Consider the following 19,515-nt stretch of genomic DNA (forward strand, 5'->3'; position numbering starts at 1 on the left):
GTTAAATCGCCGCAAAAACTGTCATTTTTTTAAATAGCTAAATCGGCCGCCTTTTCTCTATTTTTGACGTTGGGTGAACATAGCCTTTGCCTGTATTTCAATTTCCCCAATAGTCAGGGACTTACTGGATTAATATGTATTTGTAGTTAGCAACAACTTATCAACTGCGTATGAAGTTCTTTGTCAGAAAACTTGTGCTTCACTGTAGAATCCAGTATGTAAATTGGGGAAATTTTTGGGCTATTTTATTATTATGCCCAGACTCAATTACAGCCATTTTCTGTACCATGTGTGCACTGATGACAAATTTTCCATGAATTTCAATGGACCACAGTAGTACACTGAAAAAACGGCCTTAACTAACAGCCGTTGTTTCCATAGACTTTAATGTAAATCATTGAAGACTGAAAACAACGGCCGTTCTTTTGAGTATCAAATAATGTCTGATAGTTTAATTTTTTTAGGTGAACATTGTGAACATGGCCTAAAGGCCACTAAACGTGCCCAGAAGCCTTTCCCATTCATCTAAATGGGACACATCCTGTCTACCGCAAGCTTCATGGACTGGAATCACAATAGAAAGTATCTGTCCCATTTAGATGAATGGGAAAGGCTTCTGGGCACGTTTAGTGGCATATCTCTATTCGCTGTTACAACAGCTCAGGCAGGACAGCAGCCCCCATAATAATGTACCAAAAATATATAATAAATAAATTACAATCGGAAAATAGAAACACATTAGGGAAAAAAAACAAAAAAAATAAATTTTAGCACCTGTTTTTAATCATTAAAAAACATGGATACTACATTCCCTTTAAGTACAATTATTAATGTGATATGTAAGCATGAGATCAAGCTAATATTCGATATCCATCATTTCTTTTCTTGCATGATTTCTAGTGTTCACGTCAGTGTACTGTGACTGATGAATGACGTTGTTGAAGGATTCATTGCATTGGGAATTGCTGTAAATAAGTTATACATGAGGTTGCTTCCTGTCTATGGGATGATGTACTGTGTGGTAACAAAGGTGAGGTGACAAACCTGTATGCGTGCTTTCCCCTGGTGGTGACATCATCCTGTCCTGTACATGGTGTGTGTGTGGTTACAGGTGGTTACAGGTGAGCTCAGTGTCAGATATGGATGACTAGGAGGGGCCATTCAAGCTGCACAAGGAAACTCTGACATCAGTACAGAAGAAAACTGTCTGTCCTCATATGTAATGTGTACACACACAGTCCCAGCTCCATACAGCAGTCATGACTAGTGGTAATATGTGCTCACCTGACCTTTACTAGAGTATCTGTACAAAGTTTAGTTTCAGGGCAGGGTAAAAGATTTGCGTTTTCATATGTTAAGACATGAAGCCAAGCTCACCACCATCACCCCATGTGTTGCTTAAGGTATAAAAAAAACATACCAAAGTTTAGAAATCTAAACCACCTTTGTGTTTGAGATAAGTGCACCATGTCCTGGGGCACATGACCTCTGCACCCTACATATACAGAGAAATGCACAAATGCACACACACATAGATCTATATTACTATAAGCAGCCCTCTCTCCCCCCACATACACTTCTTTCTTCTTTTCACTTGTAATAAACACCTTAAATTTCATGAAGTCTTAGAAGTCTTTTGGTGGCTTTTCTTGTATTTTGTTACTATTGCAACATGCATTTTTCTGCTGGTTTTCAAGTCCTATAGAGAGCTCAATTGGACAAATACCAGAAAGAAAACACAGTGGGGGAGATTTATCACACATGGTGTAAAGTAGAATTGTCTTAGTTGCCCCTAGCAACCAATCAGATTTCACTTTTCATTCCATAGATTCTTTGAAAGGTGGAATCTGATTGGTTGCTAGGGGCAACTAAGACAATTCTACTTTACAACAGTTTGATAAATCTCCCCCAGAATATCTATGGTATCAGGTTCTCCTCTCCACCCTGCAGAGGGACCAGCTTGATGTGTAGACTTACAGCAGTCGAGTCCAGCTACATGGCACAGGACTCCTCCTTATATAAGCTTATTGTTGCTATCTCCCAGCATTGGATCAACATTTGCCAATCACCATGATCCATCTCCTAGGCCATGCCAGGTTCCCCTTGGCCCAGCTAGTTCTTTGGAAAGCTAACACTGCAGCTTTTTAGCCAAGGCCAGGAGTTGATTCGCCAGGTTGGAGACATATAAGTGCTTCCTTTGGCTATGTTCACACAACGTTTTTTCAGCTCCGTTTAAAATAACATGTTATTTTGAGTCTAAAATAATGAACGTCATTTAGCAGCCTGGCCTCCCCTTGCAATGACTGGTATTTGTACATTATTTTAGTTTGAGATTACTAATTGAACTTTGGGTGCGGCTTAATTGAAAAGTCCATTGAATTTAATAGTAAAAACAGAGAAAGAACGGTGAGAAAAGGAAAACTGTGTGTGAACTACTAATAAAAAACGTCCGCTGTTTGCAAAAGACGTACGAAAATAGTGATTTTGACGTCAGCGGCAAAAAATGTCCGTAATTCAATACACTGTGTGCATTGGACATCCGTCTTCTCATTGACTTCAATGCATTGTCATTGTAGTCAGTTAAATCGCTGCAAAAACGGACGGTTTTCTTTATTGAAAATCGGCCGCCTTTTCAATATTTTTGACTTTGTGTGAACATAGCCTTTATTTTACTTTGAATCCACTTCATTATTGCCTAAAAGTTGCAATGGCAGTTTAAAAAAAAAACCTGCCTTGTATAAAATCAGCATAAGCTTCATCTAGTAGTATAATTCCTTCTCCACCTGACAAGGCAGTCTCCTTGGTGCCCTATTACAGGCAAGAACTGCACGACTGATAATGCCTTGTGAAGTCTCATTAAAGGAGGCCTGACTATTGAGGTTGGCACTCATTTACCTTTTCCTTGGCATCAGAAACCCTGTCCTATAAAACATCTCAAATCTTTGTGGAGTAGCACACCGGTATCACAAGGAGCCTCCCTCTGCCAGTACTAGAACCCTCCAGGGCCCGTGCCCCTACCTGTTCTTTCCCCTGCCGTTGGCAGCCCAGGAGGTGTTCATTCACTCATCTGTAGTTTTAAGTAATTGTTGACAACATCTTATATTGTGAACCCATGGAAGCCAATGTTGCTTTGGCTTTAGCATCACAACATTCTTTTCCTCTTTAACTTAAGGGCATAATGACATTGCTAAATTGTATGTAGTTTAACAGCGATGTTATGTTGTTAGAGATCTGTCTTTCTCGTACTTTTTAATGACACTTGAGCAATGCCTTAGGGCCCTATTCCACAGTAATGATAATCGGCCGGATCGGCCCCATTTGGCCCGATTCGGACGATAATCGTTCGGTGAAATAAAGAGAACGATCAGCCGATGATCGTGTCATTTAGGGCCAGACCTAAAATCATCGTTCCCCCACCGCGCATCGCTACGGTTGAATAGCGGTGCGCGGCGGGCGACTGACGATTTGACAGCAGCAGCAGCAGTAATACATTACCTTTCCAGGCTTCTCGCTCTGTCTTCATCCCAGGGTCCCACGCGCTCTATCTTCTGAATTGCTGGTCAGCTGACGGAGCGCTCAGCCAATCACAGGCCGGGACCGCCGCGGCCTGTGATTGGCTGAGTGTGGCCTGTCAGCTGACCGGCCATTCAGAAGATAGAGCGCGCAGGACCCGGGGATGAAGACAGCGCGAGAAGCCTGGAAAGGTAATGTATTACTGCTGCTGCAAGGGCAGCGATCATCGCGCCGTGGAATAGGCCCAGTAAACGAGCGGCGATCTAGCAGATCGCCGCTCGTTTACATTGTTGATTGGGCCCTCCTCGGCCCGTGGAATAGGACCCTTACTCTACTTTGCAGTGATTCTGTCCGTGTGTACAGGAACACTCAGATCAGATGTTACATCCCACACGTTAGGGCCCTATTACACAGGGTGATTATTGTCTGAATAGGAACATAATCACCATGGGAAATAAGCCCAGCAATCATCTGATGAATGGATAAAGCCTCTTTAACAAATAATCTTTTTGTTTTTAAGAGCTAAAAATTATTTTAAGGGTCCTTTAGGACAGCCTGATATCGGACCATCGATGGAAGAAGACGAGCACTGATCAGCGAGATTGGTGCATGCTTGTGCCATGGCCCAGGTTGCTGGGACTGGTATTGAACCTGCTGGTGGGCTCTGGTGTTTTGGGGGCTACTTGCCACAATAGCAAGGAATGGTAACACCCACTCTCGGACACATGGTAACTTGATCTTAAGTAGAACTGAGGTGCAGAGTGTAGTTGCAGGTGCGGCGGCAAAGATGACACTTTGAGTCCCACTTTAAACAGTATTTAACTTTACTAAAATCCATCTTCATTGCAATACAAAACAATAGTGCATGAGTACTTATTGCAAAAATCGATAACAACAACGGTAACTTGTAGATAAGAAAACAGAACAGAAGGAAGTGTCAGGGACCGGACAGGAGGGCCTTTTGCCTAATTAGTACAGTCCTTGTGATGAGATGTGGTGAAGTGTGTGGTAACTTGAAGAACTCCTCGTGCTTATGTATAGATAAGTCTTAATTATCTTATCTGACCGCCTTCTGCCTCTCAGTGTCAGTTTCCTGTCCTTATTGGTAGTATGAGTCCCAGGACTCTGTCTCTGGGGGTAGCTGGCTAGTAGTTTCCTTCTTACTTAGCCGAGTGAAATTCAGTAGAGAGTGGTTATCTTGCACTGTGTTCTACTGGGGACCAGTCTTATTTTCCTCCCCTTCTTTAGCGGGTGGCTGTCCTGAAAAAGGGATCCACAGCATAGGCAAGGAGGGTTGCTCCCTTATCTCTGGCTACCCTGAAGTTAGGTCTAGCCACGCATAACTAGGTTTGGTCACTAGCTCTGGAAACGGGTGTTCTCTCCTCTCTGGTAGTAGAATGCATGTCCTGCCTGGCAACAAGCAGGCGTTCTCCCACTCCTCGGCTTATTATGAGCGTTTCCAGCATTGGCCTGTGTTAAAGGGTCCTTAGTGGGCCAAACAGGATATGCATCTGACAATGATGCACAATAATCAAGCCATGTAAATGAGTACAGGATCAGTGCTCGTATCAGGGTATGGATCAGCTGTTCTAAAAGGAACCACAGACTAAAATTTCTTGAACTGATGTTCCATGTGGACATTTAGGTAGTTATAAGCTGTTTAAAACCTTAAGCACACCAGAAATAGGACCCGTCTAAAGGTCTTTGCCTGTCAAAAGAAAGAAAATGGCACAAAAATTATAACATTTTAAAATAATCCTTACTGCTCCTCATCATCACAGTTTTTAGAGTCACCATTTATATTCTTTTGTTGATACAGATAGATGAGAGAGCAGTCCGGCACCATCCTGAAAATGCTGTGCTTTACAGACAGACTGAAATCGCAAGACTTGGCAGGTTTATAAGTAAGGATAGTGTAAGGACTGTACCTGTTGGGTCCTCGGCACGTTCCTCGGGTCATAGCACAACTGTGATTATGCTTTTAGTTTTATTTTGTGCTTGTTTATTTTATTATGTGTTAGTCTAAACACTGGTTTATTCTGTCTCCTTACTTTATTGTTTCATGGGCACAACCAACTTCACCTGCTAGGTTCCTTCTGGCCACTTCACGGTTAAACTTTGTTTTGGTTCTTTCTGTGACTGGCATGTCTTCCTTCCTTCCTTCGATGTGTTTTGTTGTCAGGTGTCTGTGGTTGGAGACAGGGGCGTAACTAGAGATGGCTAGGTACCATAGAAAACTTTTGATTAGGCCCCCTTTCCCTTCCCGATTGACCACTAAGCCTTTAAGCATAGTCATAACTATATAACTGCTAGTGCTCGTCAGGAATGCTTTCGGTTACAGGGACATTTGCAGAACCTGGAAGGCTCGCTAGGCCACCTAGTGCTGCAAATAGTGACAGCTCTGAGGGCGTTGCAGGAGCAGGCAACCGAGCCCCCTGACGTGACGGGCGACAAATCACCCGCTATGGCTGCTACAGTGGTAGTTATGCCTCTGGTTGGAGATGAGGGGGATGGTCCAATTACATCCTGGATCAGACCCCTGGCCTCCTAAATAACACCCCCAGCCTGTATTTTCCTTGCCGGATTTTGAGCTTGTCTGTTGCCTGCTTCCACTTTTGCTATTTATCTTGTTACTCTGACCTTACCTTGTTCTCTGACTATTCTTGTTTGCTGTCAGCCCTGACCTATACCTTCTGGACGTTGATTTTGGATTACATTTTTGTACTGCGCTGACGATTTGTTGACTGCATTATTTGTTACACCTATTTAGGCCAGGGACCATTGCCCAGTTACTCACTGCTGTTTAGAAAAGGCCGCCGCAAGTAGGCAGGGCCAGTGGGCTGAGCCTAGGGTCCACTGTCCATGTCACTCTATTTCTCTCTGTGACACCTGACAGATAGTCAAGTATTGTGACTTTTTCCCCAGATGACATTTATTAATCTCCCATAATCCAGGCCATAGTTTCTTATCTTGACGAAAGAAAATCTCATTATGAAGAACAAATCACTCACTTCCCAGATTAGGCTACTATAGATGTGCAGAGAATTCTTTCATCCGCTTAGTTTAAAAGTTGTAGAGATCAACCCTGTAGCTAACTGTAGGGCTGCACTTTTTGCTGTATCATTTCGGGAAAAAAAATATCCTATTCTGAAATTTTTGAAGATTTAGCCATATTTTCTGTTATAGTAAATGGGTATATAGTATATGGGTTATAGTAAATTTTTAAGAATATCACATGCAGAAGAACAACTGGTAGTTTATTATAAGGTATTTGATCTCTAGGGGTCTTGAGCCCCCTGTTTCTCCTCACTGCATACTGCAATATACAGAAGTTTGAATGGAAGTCACACAAGTACCCTGCTAGTCCATAGCCAAATGCTATTACAGCTTACTTCACTTGAATAGTATTGTTTACAGACATTTTTTAAACCCCTACCATACAGGGCGATCAGTGGGAGCAAGTGGGCGCCGACAGTGAGCAGGTAAGGGCAGAGGGGGGCATGCCAGGGCGATCATTATATCATCTGGGCAGCCTATAGAAGATGGTGATGGTCTGCTGCTGACGCTCCTGTTACACGTAGTGATGGCAGCAGAACGTTGCTATCCGGATCGTTAGTCTTTCAACATGTTGAAAGACATTAAAACACACCAATCAGCCATCATCGTGCATGTTGGCTTATGATTGTCTATTATTACACAAAGTGATTATTGCCTGTAATGGCCAATAATCACCCAGGTATGGCTGATAATCAATCCCTTTGCGTAATAGGGCCTTTAGTTATATGTTTATTTGATAATTATTTCCTCTTTTGTAAAGTAACAAATGCAGTGATATAAGAAAATATTTTCAAATAAAATATTGTTCAATTATAAACTCTCACCAGACAAACAAGCAAAGAAACAGGCTAGAACAGGTAATGGAGGCGGGTGAGAAGAATCAAAATACGCAAAGGTAGGGAAGAAGGGAAGTGGGATGAGCAGTAATATAGGAGCAATGATGGAGAAAAGATAAAGGACTAGCGGACACATTATAATGAGAGTCCAGGGACATTGCTTCTAATCTATGTCTGCAGAAGAGAAACCTCTGTATACATGTACAAATGCAAATCTCTCTGAGGTCACAGAGCATTGCAGTAGGGTCCTCAAATCAGTGGATATATTAAGGCATTCTATAAACACATTGAAAGGGGGGGCCCCATAACCTTCCGGCATCTAGGAATGGTCAGCAAAAATGCATAGAGAAAAGTTCTAAGTAGGTCCTTCTTAGAAATTTCCAGAGAGCCAGAAATAGCAATAAGGCTAGGTTCACACTGCGTTTTCAGCATCCGTTTAACGCATCCGTTTTTTGCAAAAAACGCATGAAAAACGGATTGCAAAAAACGGATTCATTTGTGTGCATCCGTTTTTCCATTGACTTCCATTATAAAAAAAATGGATCCGTTTTTTTTGGCGGACCAAAACGGACCAAAAAACGTTGCTGACCCTATTTTTCTGGACATTAAAAAAAACGGATCCGTTAAACGGATGCTGAAAACGCAGTGTGAACCTAGCCTAACATTGCTGTTTCAAGACTAAAATCTCATTGGACAACATCACTGTATTCTAAACAGAAAAGACTTTCCTTCAGAAAACCTATATACCGATTCATTCCCACCAAACATTTAGACTCATGTTCCTTTTTGTCTTCACATAGGTCAGAGGCTGTTGAGACGATACTTGTAAGGCCCCCAATAACTCCACTGGCTTTACTAAGTAACACCTCTTACTAAAGCCAGCGGGACCTGCAGGTGTAGATGTCTGCCATTGTTTACGCCTTGATAAATCAGGGGAGGGGGGAGTCCATTCAGATAGGTTTGTCTATGCTGTTAGTGGCATCTAAGTGGTTATACAAAGGGAGGTGGGCCCCTCTGTCATTTCATGTGGTACTGTGGTAGCTAGAAGCCTTAGAATGGCTGTCAGTGTAAAATAGAAATATTTCAGTGTATTATATGAATGATCAGAGGAGCTGTGGCAGTGTCAGTACAAGGACCTGCCTGCTCAGCCAATCAATGGCCACAGTGGTATCTGGTCTCAGTCAGTGATTGGCCGGGTGGGCAGATCTATGTGCCAACACTGACACAAGGAGGGGGCTGGCAGTCCTTTGTAAATACTTGTGACTCCTACTGCAATGCTATGTTATACTGGGCAGAAAAATATAGTGACCGCTTTCTTTTAAAGGGAACCTGTCACCCCCCGTGCCGGGGTGAAGGCCGTCCGACCCCCTGCTAGAGCCCCGGATACTTAACCCATCTTGCCAATTCCCGCTCCTGGAGATGGTCCCGGGGTGGAGATATCCCCGTCTGAAGCCCGGCGTGCGCGCTGCTGAGGTTAGTCCCACGCCCATAGAGAATGACGGCTTCATTCATTCTCTTTGGGCGTCGGACTTATCTCAGCAGTGCGTGCGCCGGGCTTCAGACGGGGATATCTCATGGATATATGGGGATCACGGGGATATACACCACGAAATGATTTTATAAAAATACAACTTAGAAGCAAGCAGTTAGCTCAACAGATAAAATAAATCTAAGGGCATCTGAAATGCAGAGATGTAAAATGACAAACAATGCTACTTCAGTAAGGACCACATAAATCAAATAAAATAATAGGAAATAAAATATAATGAAATAAAAAATATTAAAAATATAAAGGAAATATTGTGAGGGCAGACTAGATGGACCATGTGATGCCTATTCCTATGTTTCTATCAGTGATATGCCCAGACTGTATATTTTTAACTGGTCGGATAAGTCACTCACCCACATGTCTAGAAATGTGTTTGCATTTTCCCTATTTGCATTCTGTGCACAATTTTTCCCCAGACTAGACCACATTGCTGTGAGCCGCCTATGATATGTGAGCAGTTCAATCACACTTTCCATCTCTATTTTCCAGGCTTATTGCTAAATGACTGGTTTCTGTACTTTGATCATTACTTAGAGCACATATGATGACACATTATGCTCATAAATAACACTGTAACATTAAAGGACAACAAACATACTGTGCGGGATATTCACACACTGGTCACTGACCTCTGTACAGCTTCTGAAATAACATTCATTGTCAGAAATAATATCAAGATGAAACATTGGTCTGAGTTTGGCCTAAAATTAACAATAACTTAGGCCCTTTTACACAGACCAATTATCAGCAAGGAGCATTGCTAGAAATGCTTGTTCTGCTGACAATTAGCCAGCGTAAAAGTATCAGCGATCAGTGGGAAAACGCGTCTTTTATGCAGCCCTATAAATCATTGTTTATCGTCCGCACATCTCTGTGTGAACAGTCGACGTGCGTCCGATAGTAATGTATTTAAATGGCCGCACGAACGATACAGGGATTATTTGTGCATCCTGGCTATTTGATTAATTGTGCCTTATAAAGGCACTGCAAGCAAGCACAGATGTCGCTGATGGCGCTCGCTTGTGGCTGCGGACGGTCAAAGTTTACACTTCTTAAAGGACCCTTACTCCAGAAATTGTTGTGAATTATTACTGGAGAAGATTTTGTTTCATAGGTTCATGGACAGCCAAATGGGTAGCAAATGTATGAAGAGGCATAGGCCTCGAATTACATTTGGCACATTTTACTCTAGCATTTCTTACTTATCTCCTTTCCCCTGAGGTCCTCTTGTGGACTCTTTAGGTCCCCCACTAAAAGCTCTGGCCACTACTTCCGAGACTTGGCCAGTGCTTGGGTAGTGTTTGGCCAGTATTAGCCAAAACCAGGAGTGGAATTGGCACCCAGAAAACCTATAATAGAAAGACTTGTACCTTGTGTTGGTTCCATTCCTGGTTTTGGCTTGTACTGACCATATACATTACTGACCAAAATTCTATGTGTAAATGAAGCTTAGTTTGTAATTCGACTCTGACTACATACTGTAGTTTGTACATAGTGATAATTCTCTAGTTAGACCCATGCACATGACTCTATAACATTTAGTTTCAAGTAGTACAAACTGAAATGCAGGGGCATAAACATATACTGGAGCAATCCTAGGATAATGCAGTATGCGGGAGAAATTCAAGCACTCACTGTTGTTATCTTCCAAGTCTTTATTACGTAGAGATCATAGCAGGGATCCACCATCCCCTCCCTGCTATGATCTCTACGTAATAAAGACTTGGAAGATAACAACGGTGAGTGCTTGAATTTCTCCCGCATACTGCACTGTATTTACCTTTTCTGCTGAGCACCCCGTTGTTTCCATGCAAGACACATCTACGCTCTGCCTTGTCCAGTAGGGGTTAACGTTGTAGCAGTGCAGACTAGCTCTATCTACCTTCACATTAATCCTAGGATAATACTATCTGAGCAGACTAGATGGACCAGGTGGTCTTTTGCTACCAACAATCCTCTATGTTTCAATGCAAACCCCATAGAAATTATACTGTACCATTGTGTGTTTCTGATTTTACACTAAAGTTACAGTAAATCATTTTTTAGGCTTTGTTATACAGATTCCATCCATATACTTTCCATATTTGCGGATCATTTCCTTTTTAATCCTTTGGTTGTGACATAATTTCAAGCAGTCCATTTTCATTTAGGTATACTTTAATGGCAGATCCGTAAATACAAATGCAGTATGGATTCAACACAGAATTTTCTTGCCGATCTCAAAATCCAAAATGCAGACTACAGATCCACAATTTTTTAGTCTTCAAAGTATCTATGGTGATAGTGATAGAGGCCACAAAGCTGTTTTCCCACTACCGGAATGGGCCGTCATTTAATGTCAAAAGGCGGACGTCTTTTTATGATGTTTCAAATAAAGATCCTGGTCAATATTTGCGGCCACCATTATCAATAGACAGCGTCATTTCATGCTAAAATCCCGCTGTGAGAACATAGCCCAAGGCATCTATTCATTGAGAGGTTCTCCAGACTAGGCAGCTAAAACTAGGAATTGATTCAAGGAGAAGTATATTCTTTTCTACATACTTTCCCCCTCTCCAATTTATTCCTCGCTAGAAAACTGCATTATTAAACTGCTATTAAATTCAGATTAATAATTTTTTACTGTTTATTATTTTTATACTTTACATATAATTTATTAGTATATATAAAAGAATATTAAACTCTAAAAATGGCTAATAAAAACAGGAAACCATCCTTAAAGAGGTTGTCTGGGGAAAACTTGAACTGTGCATTCTGCCACCCTATTGTCTGAGCAGGGAACAAGATGTCAGCGGAGGCCAGAAACACAGCCAGGACCGGAAGATTGCACAGCAGGAGCAAAGGGGGATAAGTAGGGCTTGTGTGTTCCTTTATGCATCAGGAAGGCAGTATACACAGTTTACTTTTTCCCCAGACAATCTCTTTGAGATTTATCCTGACATTGACTTTAAAAACTACATACAAAACTCAAAAAGCTCATGAAGTATGTAAACAATGTCAGTGTAAAAGAAATAAAGCGGTAAAAACTTTTATAGATGAATATGGCTGCTGTTGCCAGATAATGTCGCTTCTAGCTGGATTCAGACTTCTTGTTCTTGTTGTTAGATTGGAAGCAATTTACAAGTGATTTATCACAGTGTCACTTACTTTTAATTCTGGCATAAGATATGGTTCGGGCTGAGTCATCTGCACAGTATTTCATTTTTCGTCATGGCTAATCCTAACGGGGACCTGTTCTATCACTTGTTTGTTGTAAGCTTAGCGGTATGTACTGAAGAATGTATGAAAGATACCTGAGCTGGCTTGGTATTATATACGTGTGTGTGTGTGTGTGTGTGTGTGTGTGTGTGTGTTTAACAGAACAGAAGATTCTGGCTTGGTGCTGTTCTGATGGAAGTACAATGACAACCAATATGGGTCTATTTAAAGCTGTTACTCTATAGCATAGGGTGCAGCACCTGAAGGAGACTTCAGGGCAGTAGCGGATTATAATAGGTCAGTTTTGGGCGGTAACCCGGGGCCCTCAGCTCCTGGGGGGCCCATGGCCACCCTAAAAGACTGATACTTTTAGTGGTGAAATGTCTACTGGCTACATTTCTGCCATGATTTGCAAAAAAATCGCTGCTTTTCTACTGCAATTTTGCACAATTCAGGGCATCATGACATTATCTATCCTGTACTATGAACCCCATGCTACTGCTGCCATAGTTACAGTGGGGTGGGGGGGCCCAGGATTGGTGAACAGCCCAGGGCCTATGGTAAAGTTAATCCGCCCCTGCCTGCTTGGGCATATGTAGAAGAGAGAGGGTACTAATTTCAAGGACCTCTTAGCAGACTGTGGAGCTCAAATTTGGTTTAAACCACTTCTACAACCAGGAAGCAAGTGGTGTGACTTCTCTGGTCTCCTCAGTGACAGTAACATCTCAAGAACTAGTCCTGGACCCTTTCTACTCATCATGTATTGGCTATACCTGCACTGGCATAACATCAGGTGGCCAGGTGCCATGTGTGCAGGGAAAGTGCCCTCTGGACCAGTAATGCCATTCTAGCTACCATGACCCAAGCTGGCTATTATGTGGAACAACAAGTGCCAGCTCACCCTCAGCATAACAACTAAATGCTTCTATTGGTACGTTGTCAAAGGGTCTGATGGTTATTTCCTGCCACCCACTCTTTGCATGGTGCTGGGGGGCTGCTCTATCCAACAAACACACGGCAACTGCATGTTCTTGTATAGTACATAAGCCCTTATCAGAACTCGCCTATTTGGTATACCATGTACCATCAAAGTCCACTCCTGGGTAGAATTGCTTAAAGTTTGTTACAGCATCAGCTCTTCTTACAGTGTAATGTTTAATATTAGTAGTGCTTAGAACCTGACCAGTTTTGTTGTTTTTTTCCCCATTCTAGGAGCTGTGTTACCTCTTTTGTGTCATCACAGTGGTTCCCAGGCATGGTGTCAGATCATGAACACATCACAGAGCCCATCATCCTTCATCCACCTGCAGAACATAAGCCAGTCTGACAATGAGACCAACCTCAGCATTGCTACATTTAGGAACAAATACAACCTCTATATTGGTTTATTGCTGGCAATAAGCTCCAGTTTATTTATTGGGTCCAGTTTTATTATGAAAAAGAAAGGCCTTTTACGATTGGCTGACAAAGGAGTCACCAGAGCAGGTATGGAAAATAATACATGTTTGTTCATGATAAGATAAGCTCGGGGTTTCTGACATTAGCATGTAATTGGAAAATATCATAAGCATTGGAAGTGGCTCAGAGATAGCTCTTTCATCAGGTTACAGGACTATGTGACAGGCTGGCCTTTATTGTTCCTTTAATAGTAAAAGTTATACCTTTTCATTAGCATTCCATTGTCAAGTTATTAAAGGGTTGGTCCAGACAGAACAAAAAAATAAATGATATAGGAATAGAAAAGAAGGTAGACTCACCTCTCCCTATGTCCCCTCCCTCAGCTGCTGCTCCTATGCTCCCGATCCCTGCTACTTGTCACAGCTTCCTTGTGTCTGCTGGTGACATTTCATTCCTGCAAAAACTCCACATATAGCCACTGACTGGCTGAGGCAAGACTTTGCTGTAGCCAGTGACTGGATGAGAGGGCAGTGCCAGTGTGGAAGAGATGGCACCAGCAATCAGGAACTAGTAGTGACGTGCAGTACAACCGTTTATATTTCTATTGCCTGGAATCCCTTTAATATAGAGTCTTGAAATAAACCCTGTCTTCCAGTTATAAGTAACCATTAGTCCATTACTTTATTTTACTTTAGGAAATGTATAGCTAAATTCCAAATTTGGAGCATTCAGATACAGGCCTTATTTTCTTCCCATTAGGTAGTTACAGTAGCCTATAGACACCTTACCATTAGCTACGAACGTAGAGGAACAGACCACTAATGCTATGCTACCCTTCTTTTATGTAGATTTTATAGATATAGATATTTTGGGGAGAACAAGAGATTAAATATTTTGGTTGTTCCCATACTTTGCACACTGTGTACTAGGAATGACTGGGCTATACTGTAGCATATTATGGTATATAATAGGGTAGAGCTAGGCATACACATCTTATAAATCACTTTATAAGGAGTTCATAGAGTTACAATGACCATAATTTTAGGGTAATATTGTGTTCCAGCATAGCACAGCAAAAATATTGTGGATGGGCATGGAACAATCTATAGGTTATCTCTATTAGAGATGAGCGAATCGGCCGAGGTTCGGGTTCGTATGAACCTGAACTCTCGTCTTCTGATTCCCACTGTCTGCCCGCTCCGTGCAGTGGGTGGTTACAGCCTGAGGACCTCCTACACAACTGGGATCCAGCCTATGGCTATGGGTGTATCCCAGTTTTCCGGACGGTCCTCAAGGTCCTCTCTACAGAGCGGGCAGACAGCGGGAATCAGAAGCCGAGAGTTCAGGTTCATACGAACCCGAACCTCGGCCTGATTGCTCATCTCTAATCTCTATATGCATAAATTCAGGGTTGGGCTTTGTTGCTCACTTAAATGTATTACCTTAGTATTAACTAAGGGTCCTTTTAGACATCCCAATATGGGGCCATCTATGAAAGCGAATGAACACTGCTTCAAGACTTTAAAAAAAAAAACTATCTGGTTGAGGTCACAGGCCTTTAGAAGACTGTTTCCGGTTGGTTTAGAGATGGCTGTCTTATCTTTTATCATTATGAAATGATATTTTCTGATCTTTAGCAACTAGACATTTGAGGAGGTCATGGATTTCTAGGAATAAAGTTCAGCTTTACACACTAATAAAAATAGCTGAGCATGTAAAATCGATTGGACAGAGGCCTCCAGAGCATTGATATTAGGAAGCTTATGACAAGCATGGAAAGTTATGTGCAGTATCTGCTGTAATTCCAAGGTCTTAGAAAGGCATTCAAGGCTCATGAATGGCTATAATTATGGCTACATAATTGGCACAATTGTATCTTTGTAGCAGGGGCGGACACAGACTGCAAAGGGCCCCTGTGCAAAAAAATGTGTTTGGGCCCCCATAACCTATTCATTTCTCCACCTTTCTGCCTTGAAGGCGCACACATATGTACACCTAGGTATCCGGTACATGTGTCCTGGTTTCTCGGGAGGGCCCTACAGCGCGGCACAGTTGCCAGGGCCCACTAAAGGACTGTACTGCAGTCTGTGCAGGCCCCAGTGTGGGACTGGGGTACCTGTAGCCCACCAATAGAACTGATCATGGGGGGCACTCAAATGAAAAACCTGTCAGAAGCGACATGCTGACCTTGTCCCATCTTGGACTGATGTATGTGTGACCACAACTCCCAGAATAACAATAACAACTCTCAGAATGCCCTACACTTATGAAGCTCTCAGAGAATGCTGGGAGTTGTAGTTTCCAAGAGGACAACCCCTTGAAATGTCTGCTCATTTGCACTACAACTTCCAACATATCCTGAGGAGTGCAAACTGGAGTAAATGCTGGGACTTGGAGTGTTTGCACTTGTACTTGGTGGGTCCTAGGTGCATTGTACACTAGATGCTGTGTAGGGGATGAGAATATATAGCTCAGAGTGTGGAAGTGACCCCAGAACAGCACTAATAGGGGATAGAACAGGTGGACCCTTAATCACTGCTGGGGCAAAGGTGGGATACATGTACTGTATGTGACTGCCTAGGGGGAGATGAAATAATACAAAACCATGCTGCAGGGGGGAGGGGGGCACAGGTGGGATTCATGTACTGTATGTGGCTGCACAGGTGGAATACATGTACTGTATGTGGCTGCACAGGTGGAATACATGTACTGTATGTGGCTGCACAGGTGGGATACATGTACTGTATGGGGCTGCACAGGTGGGGTACATGTACTGTATGTGGCTGCTTAGGGGAGAGATGAAAGAGAAATACAATCATGCTGCAGGGGGAGGGGGCACAGTTATTGGCAAAAAGGTATAAACATACTGTACAATCAAACATCAGCATCAGAGGGTGGGGGGCTCTGTGCTTTCTCTTACACAGTCCACCCTCTATCGTACAACTTCAAGCAGCCTGACAGACACGCTGACAATAATCACTCACTGTCAGAACTGCTGCTGTTGCTCCTCTTCACAGTCTTGTCACTGGAAGCCATAACCCTGCAGGATCCCTCCAGCCCCTGTATGCCGGACAGTGTAGTACAGGAGGGGGAGAGGCTGTCAGCAGCAGCAGCATGGTGCAGCAGGAGAGGTGGAGAGAGGAGAACCAGCCCCAGCCAGGCACAGCATCCAGTCACTAAGTGGGCCCTACAGAAGCAGGGGGCCCACACTTCCCAGGTGCTGATACTGTGGTGACCTCCCCAGGTGATGAGGAGGAGGTACGGACGGTCACTTGCAAGATGGTTAGGCGTGACGTCAGATATAGCTGTGCCCAGTGATGTTATGTTGTGACACCAGTGTCAGTTGGGCACACAGGTATGGTTGCACACATGCTTTTATTTTAAAGGGCTGGCTATACCTTGTTCCCCTGTGGGCAGTGACCTGCGGGGTTGTTGCAGGGTCCCTTGGGTACTTATCACGGTGGTCTGGAGTGGAATAGTGACCCACCCGGACTATTGGCGCTGCCACCCACAGAAAGGGGATCCAAAGAATGTGTGTGTACTGTGTCAGTGCTTGACGAGGAATCACAGAGTCTCTTTATCATAAATAAAATCTTATTTACTCTGAAGATACTTGAGGTAGGCAGTAGATCATACAGCTTTGCCTTGATACAATACTTTACACTTGATAAGATACTCAATACTTTAGGATCTAGATCTGTATTGAGAGTAGAGAGAGTAGTAGAATAGAGTTGTCCACATCGTGGGTTGAGATGATCGATGATTTGTCATCTCTAGTGAAGGTTTAACACTGCATAGTGTTGAGTAGAGTTACTTGAGAAGAAACTGTAGAGAGCTGCATGTTCTTCAGTCTACGCCTAGACTGCACAACTTAAACTGGGGATTGAAAAGAACTAACGAACAGTACCGGAGGTTTGGGGTCGGGGTCAGGCCATACAGATTTGATTTAAGGAACTAATAGGTTAACTGGTCACCAAGATTTTAAAAATCAATAGCAAAATTAAACCTTTCTAAGGTGAACCCTGTCTTCTGTAAATAAAAGTGTAAGTGCTCTATGTCTGTAGTCATTAGTAATAACTGAGTGTTCTTTTTGGTTTATAGCTTTCATTTACCATTGTTGTTATTTTATGACAGAGGTAACCCTGGTGTTGTGTATGCACATTATCTTTGATCTGTAGGAAAGGTTTTCTCATTTGGTGGGAAAATATAATTTTTTTTCATTAACGGAGAAGTCCAGCCTCCCCAGTTTTTTTTTTAATTGCAGGGGCATCAGGGTAAATAACAAGGGGTACTAACTCACCTCTCTCCATGCCTCTTCACCACTATGGGACCCCCGACAGACTCCAGGATTGACGCTGCCACCATCATGACCGGCTGATGGACTGGTTGCTCAGCCAGTCAGTGACTGGGGCACGACGCCATCACAGCTCTGGGAAAATTGGTCCTGGGTCCGGTCAGGCAGCGCATTGCGGGCACGGGGATATGTAAGCAATGCTTCATTGTTACTCCCCTGCCCCTGCCACCTATGAAAAGCTAGCTGAGGCCGGACTGCTTTAATTGGTGACCATGAGATTGCTGATTTTGCTTATGATATTTAAAGCATACCTATCGAACCTGTGGTGACAGGATATACAGCCATTTCTCATTCTCTCCATTTCAGGGAGCTGGGCTGTTTGCCAATAGTACACACACACAGCAATGGCTGGCCGTCCCCAGGGCACATGCCCAGGCTGCCAGTGCTAGTAAGTGCCACTTTTTACTACAAGAGCAACCTTAGAACACACTTGCAAGTGAAAGCAGACCAGTCTTGCCCTGTCACTTTCTGTCTTAGACCTCCGTGCCCTGCCCTAGCTCAGTTACACTCATTGTGTGTGTGACTTCCTTCAAAAAGTAGATCAGGAAGGAGCAGGCCCTGCTCACAGGGGAGAAGAGGAGAGACACATATATGTAGTGAGGGTAACTACCTACGGGGACACATGCTAACTTACTGGGGCACCCGTCTACCTATTGGTACTTGTCTACCTAAAGAGGGAAACTACCTCCTTACGTAACAGAAATCCTATAGAGGGTACCCATCTACCTCTTTAGGACACCTATTTTTTATATAGGGGACCTATCCTTCTACCTACTGGGGGCATTTACCTACCAGAGGTGACATTATTACCAAATGGGCACTAAGGTGGAAAAAAAGGTTGGGATGGTGCTGTAAAAATATGGAACCTAAGATGTTTGTCTGACAGATTCTGCAGATGAGTCATGGTTGGGAGAAGAAGGGGCAGATAGAGAAAAAAAATATGTATGTGTGTGGTTGTATATGTGTGTGCGTGTGTTTGTGTGTGCGTGTGTGTATATGTGTATGGGTGTATATGTGTACGCAGGTTTGTGTGTGTGCGCGCGCGTGTGTGTTTTGTTTGGGGAGGGGGTGCTCGGGCATGTTAAGAACAATAAGCAGCTAATCCCAAAGTCATGCCCCATCCCCTCAGGCTCTGCGCTAGACATAACATAGTGCATCATGTTTTTCTGAAGTGTTCCTTTATCCACAGCTCAGTAAAAGTATGAGGCATGTTGAAGAATGTTTACTAAAGAAGGGTCCAAAAGAATGAAGGGACAGAGAATGTAACATATGTACCCATGGCCTTGCTCTTTTTTTGCATTCCTACCGCAGCTAGTAAAAAATCCTGTTACAATTTATTGACATTGTTTAACAGGCAGAGATGATTATTAGAAAGACCTTCCTGTGTAATATAAAAAATGTTGTTTTACAGGACAGGGCGGATTCTCGTACCTTAAGGAGTGGCTCTGGTGGGCTGGACTGTTGTCAAGTAAGTCTCTTTATTAGTGTACTGTACCTTGAGCTAATAGGCATGTACTCATGTGTGCCAGCAGAATAGGGCACACCCTATGATATTTACATTGCGGCACACCTGTTCATTCACAAGGGTGGTGAAATTACATATGAGCTTT

The 19,515-nt window shown here is 43.0% G+C and overlaps 1 protein-coding gene across 3 annotated transcripts in view; it reads left to right on the plus strand.

Moving 5' to 3' along the window:
- Positions 1-19,515, plus strand: part of NIPAL1 (NIPA like domain containing 1) — a 30,054-nt gene that overhangs the window by 1,908 nt on the left and 8,631 nt on the right. For 2 of the 3 annotated variants that reach the window (XM_069977591.1, XM_069977593.1), the window contains exons 2-3: positions 13,366-13,638; positions 19,317-19,373. In XM_069977591.1, coding sequence (XP_069833692.1) covers positions 13,366-13,638; positions 19,317-19,373 — 330 coding nt within the window. Of the gene's footprint in view, positions 1-5,342; positions 5,418-13,365; positions 13,639-19,316; positions 19,374-19,515 lie in introns of those variants that run through there. The other variant, XM_069977592.1, reaches the window with a different exon arrangement.

The sequence above is a fragment of the Dendropsophus ebraccatus genome, chromosome 7, assembly GCF_027789765.1.
Source record: "Dendropsophus ebraccatus isolate aDenEbr1 chromosome 7, aDenEbr1.pat, whole genome shotgun sequence".
Lineage (NCBI taxonomy): Eukaryota > Metazoa > Chordata > Amphibia > Anura > Hylidae > Dendropsophus > Dendropsophus ebraccatus.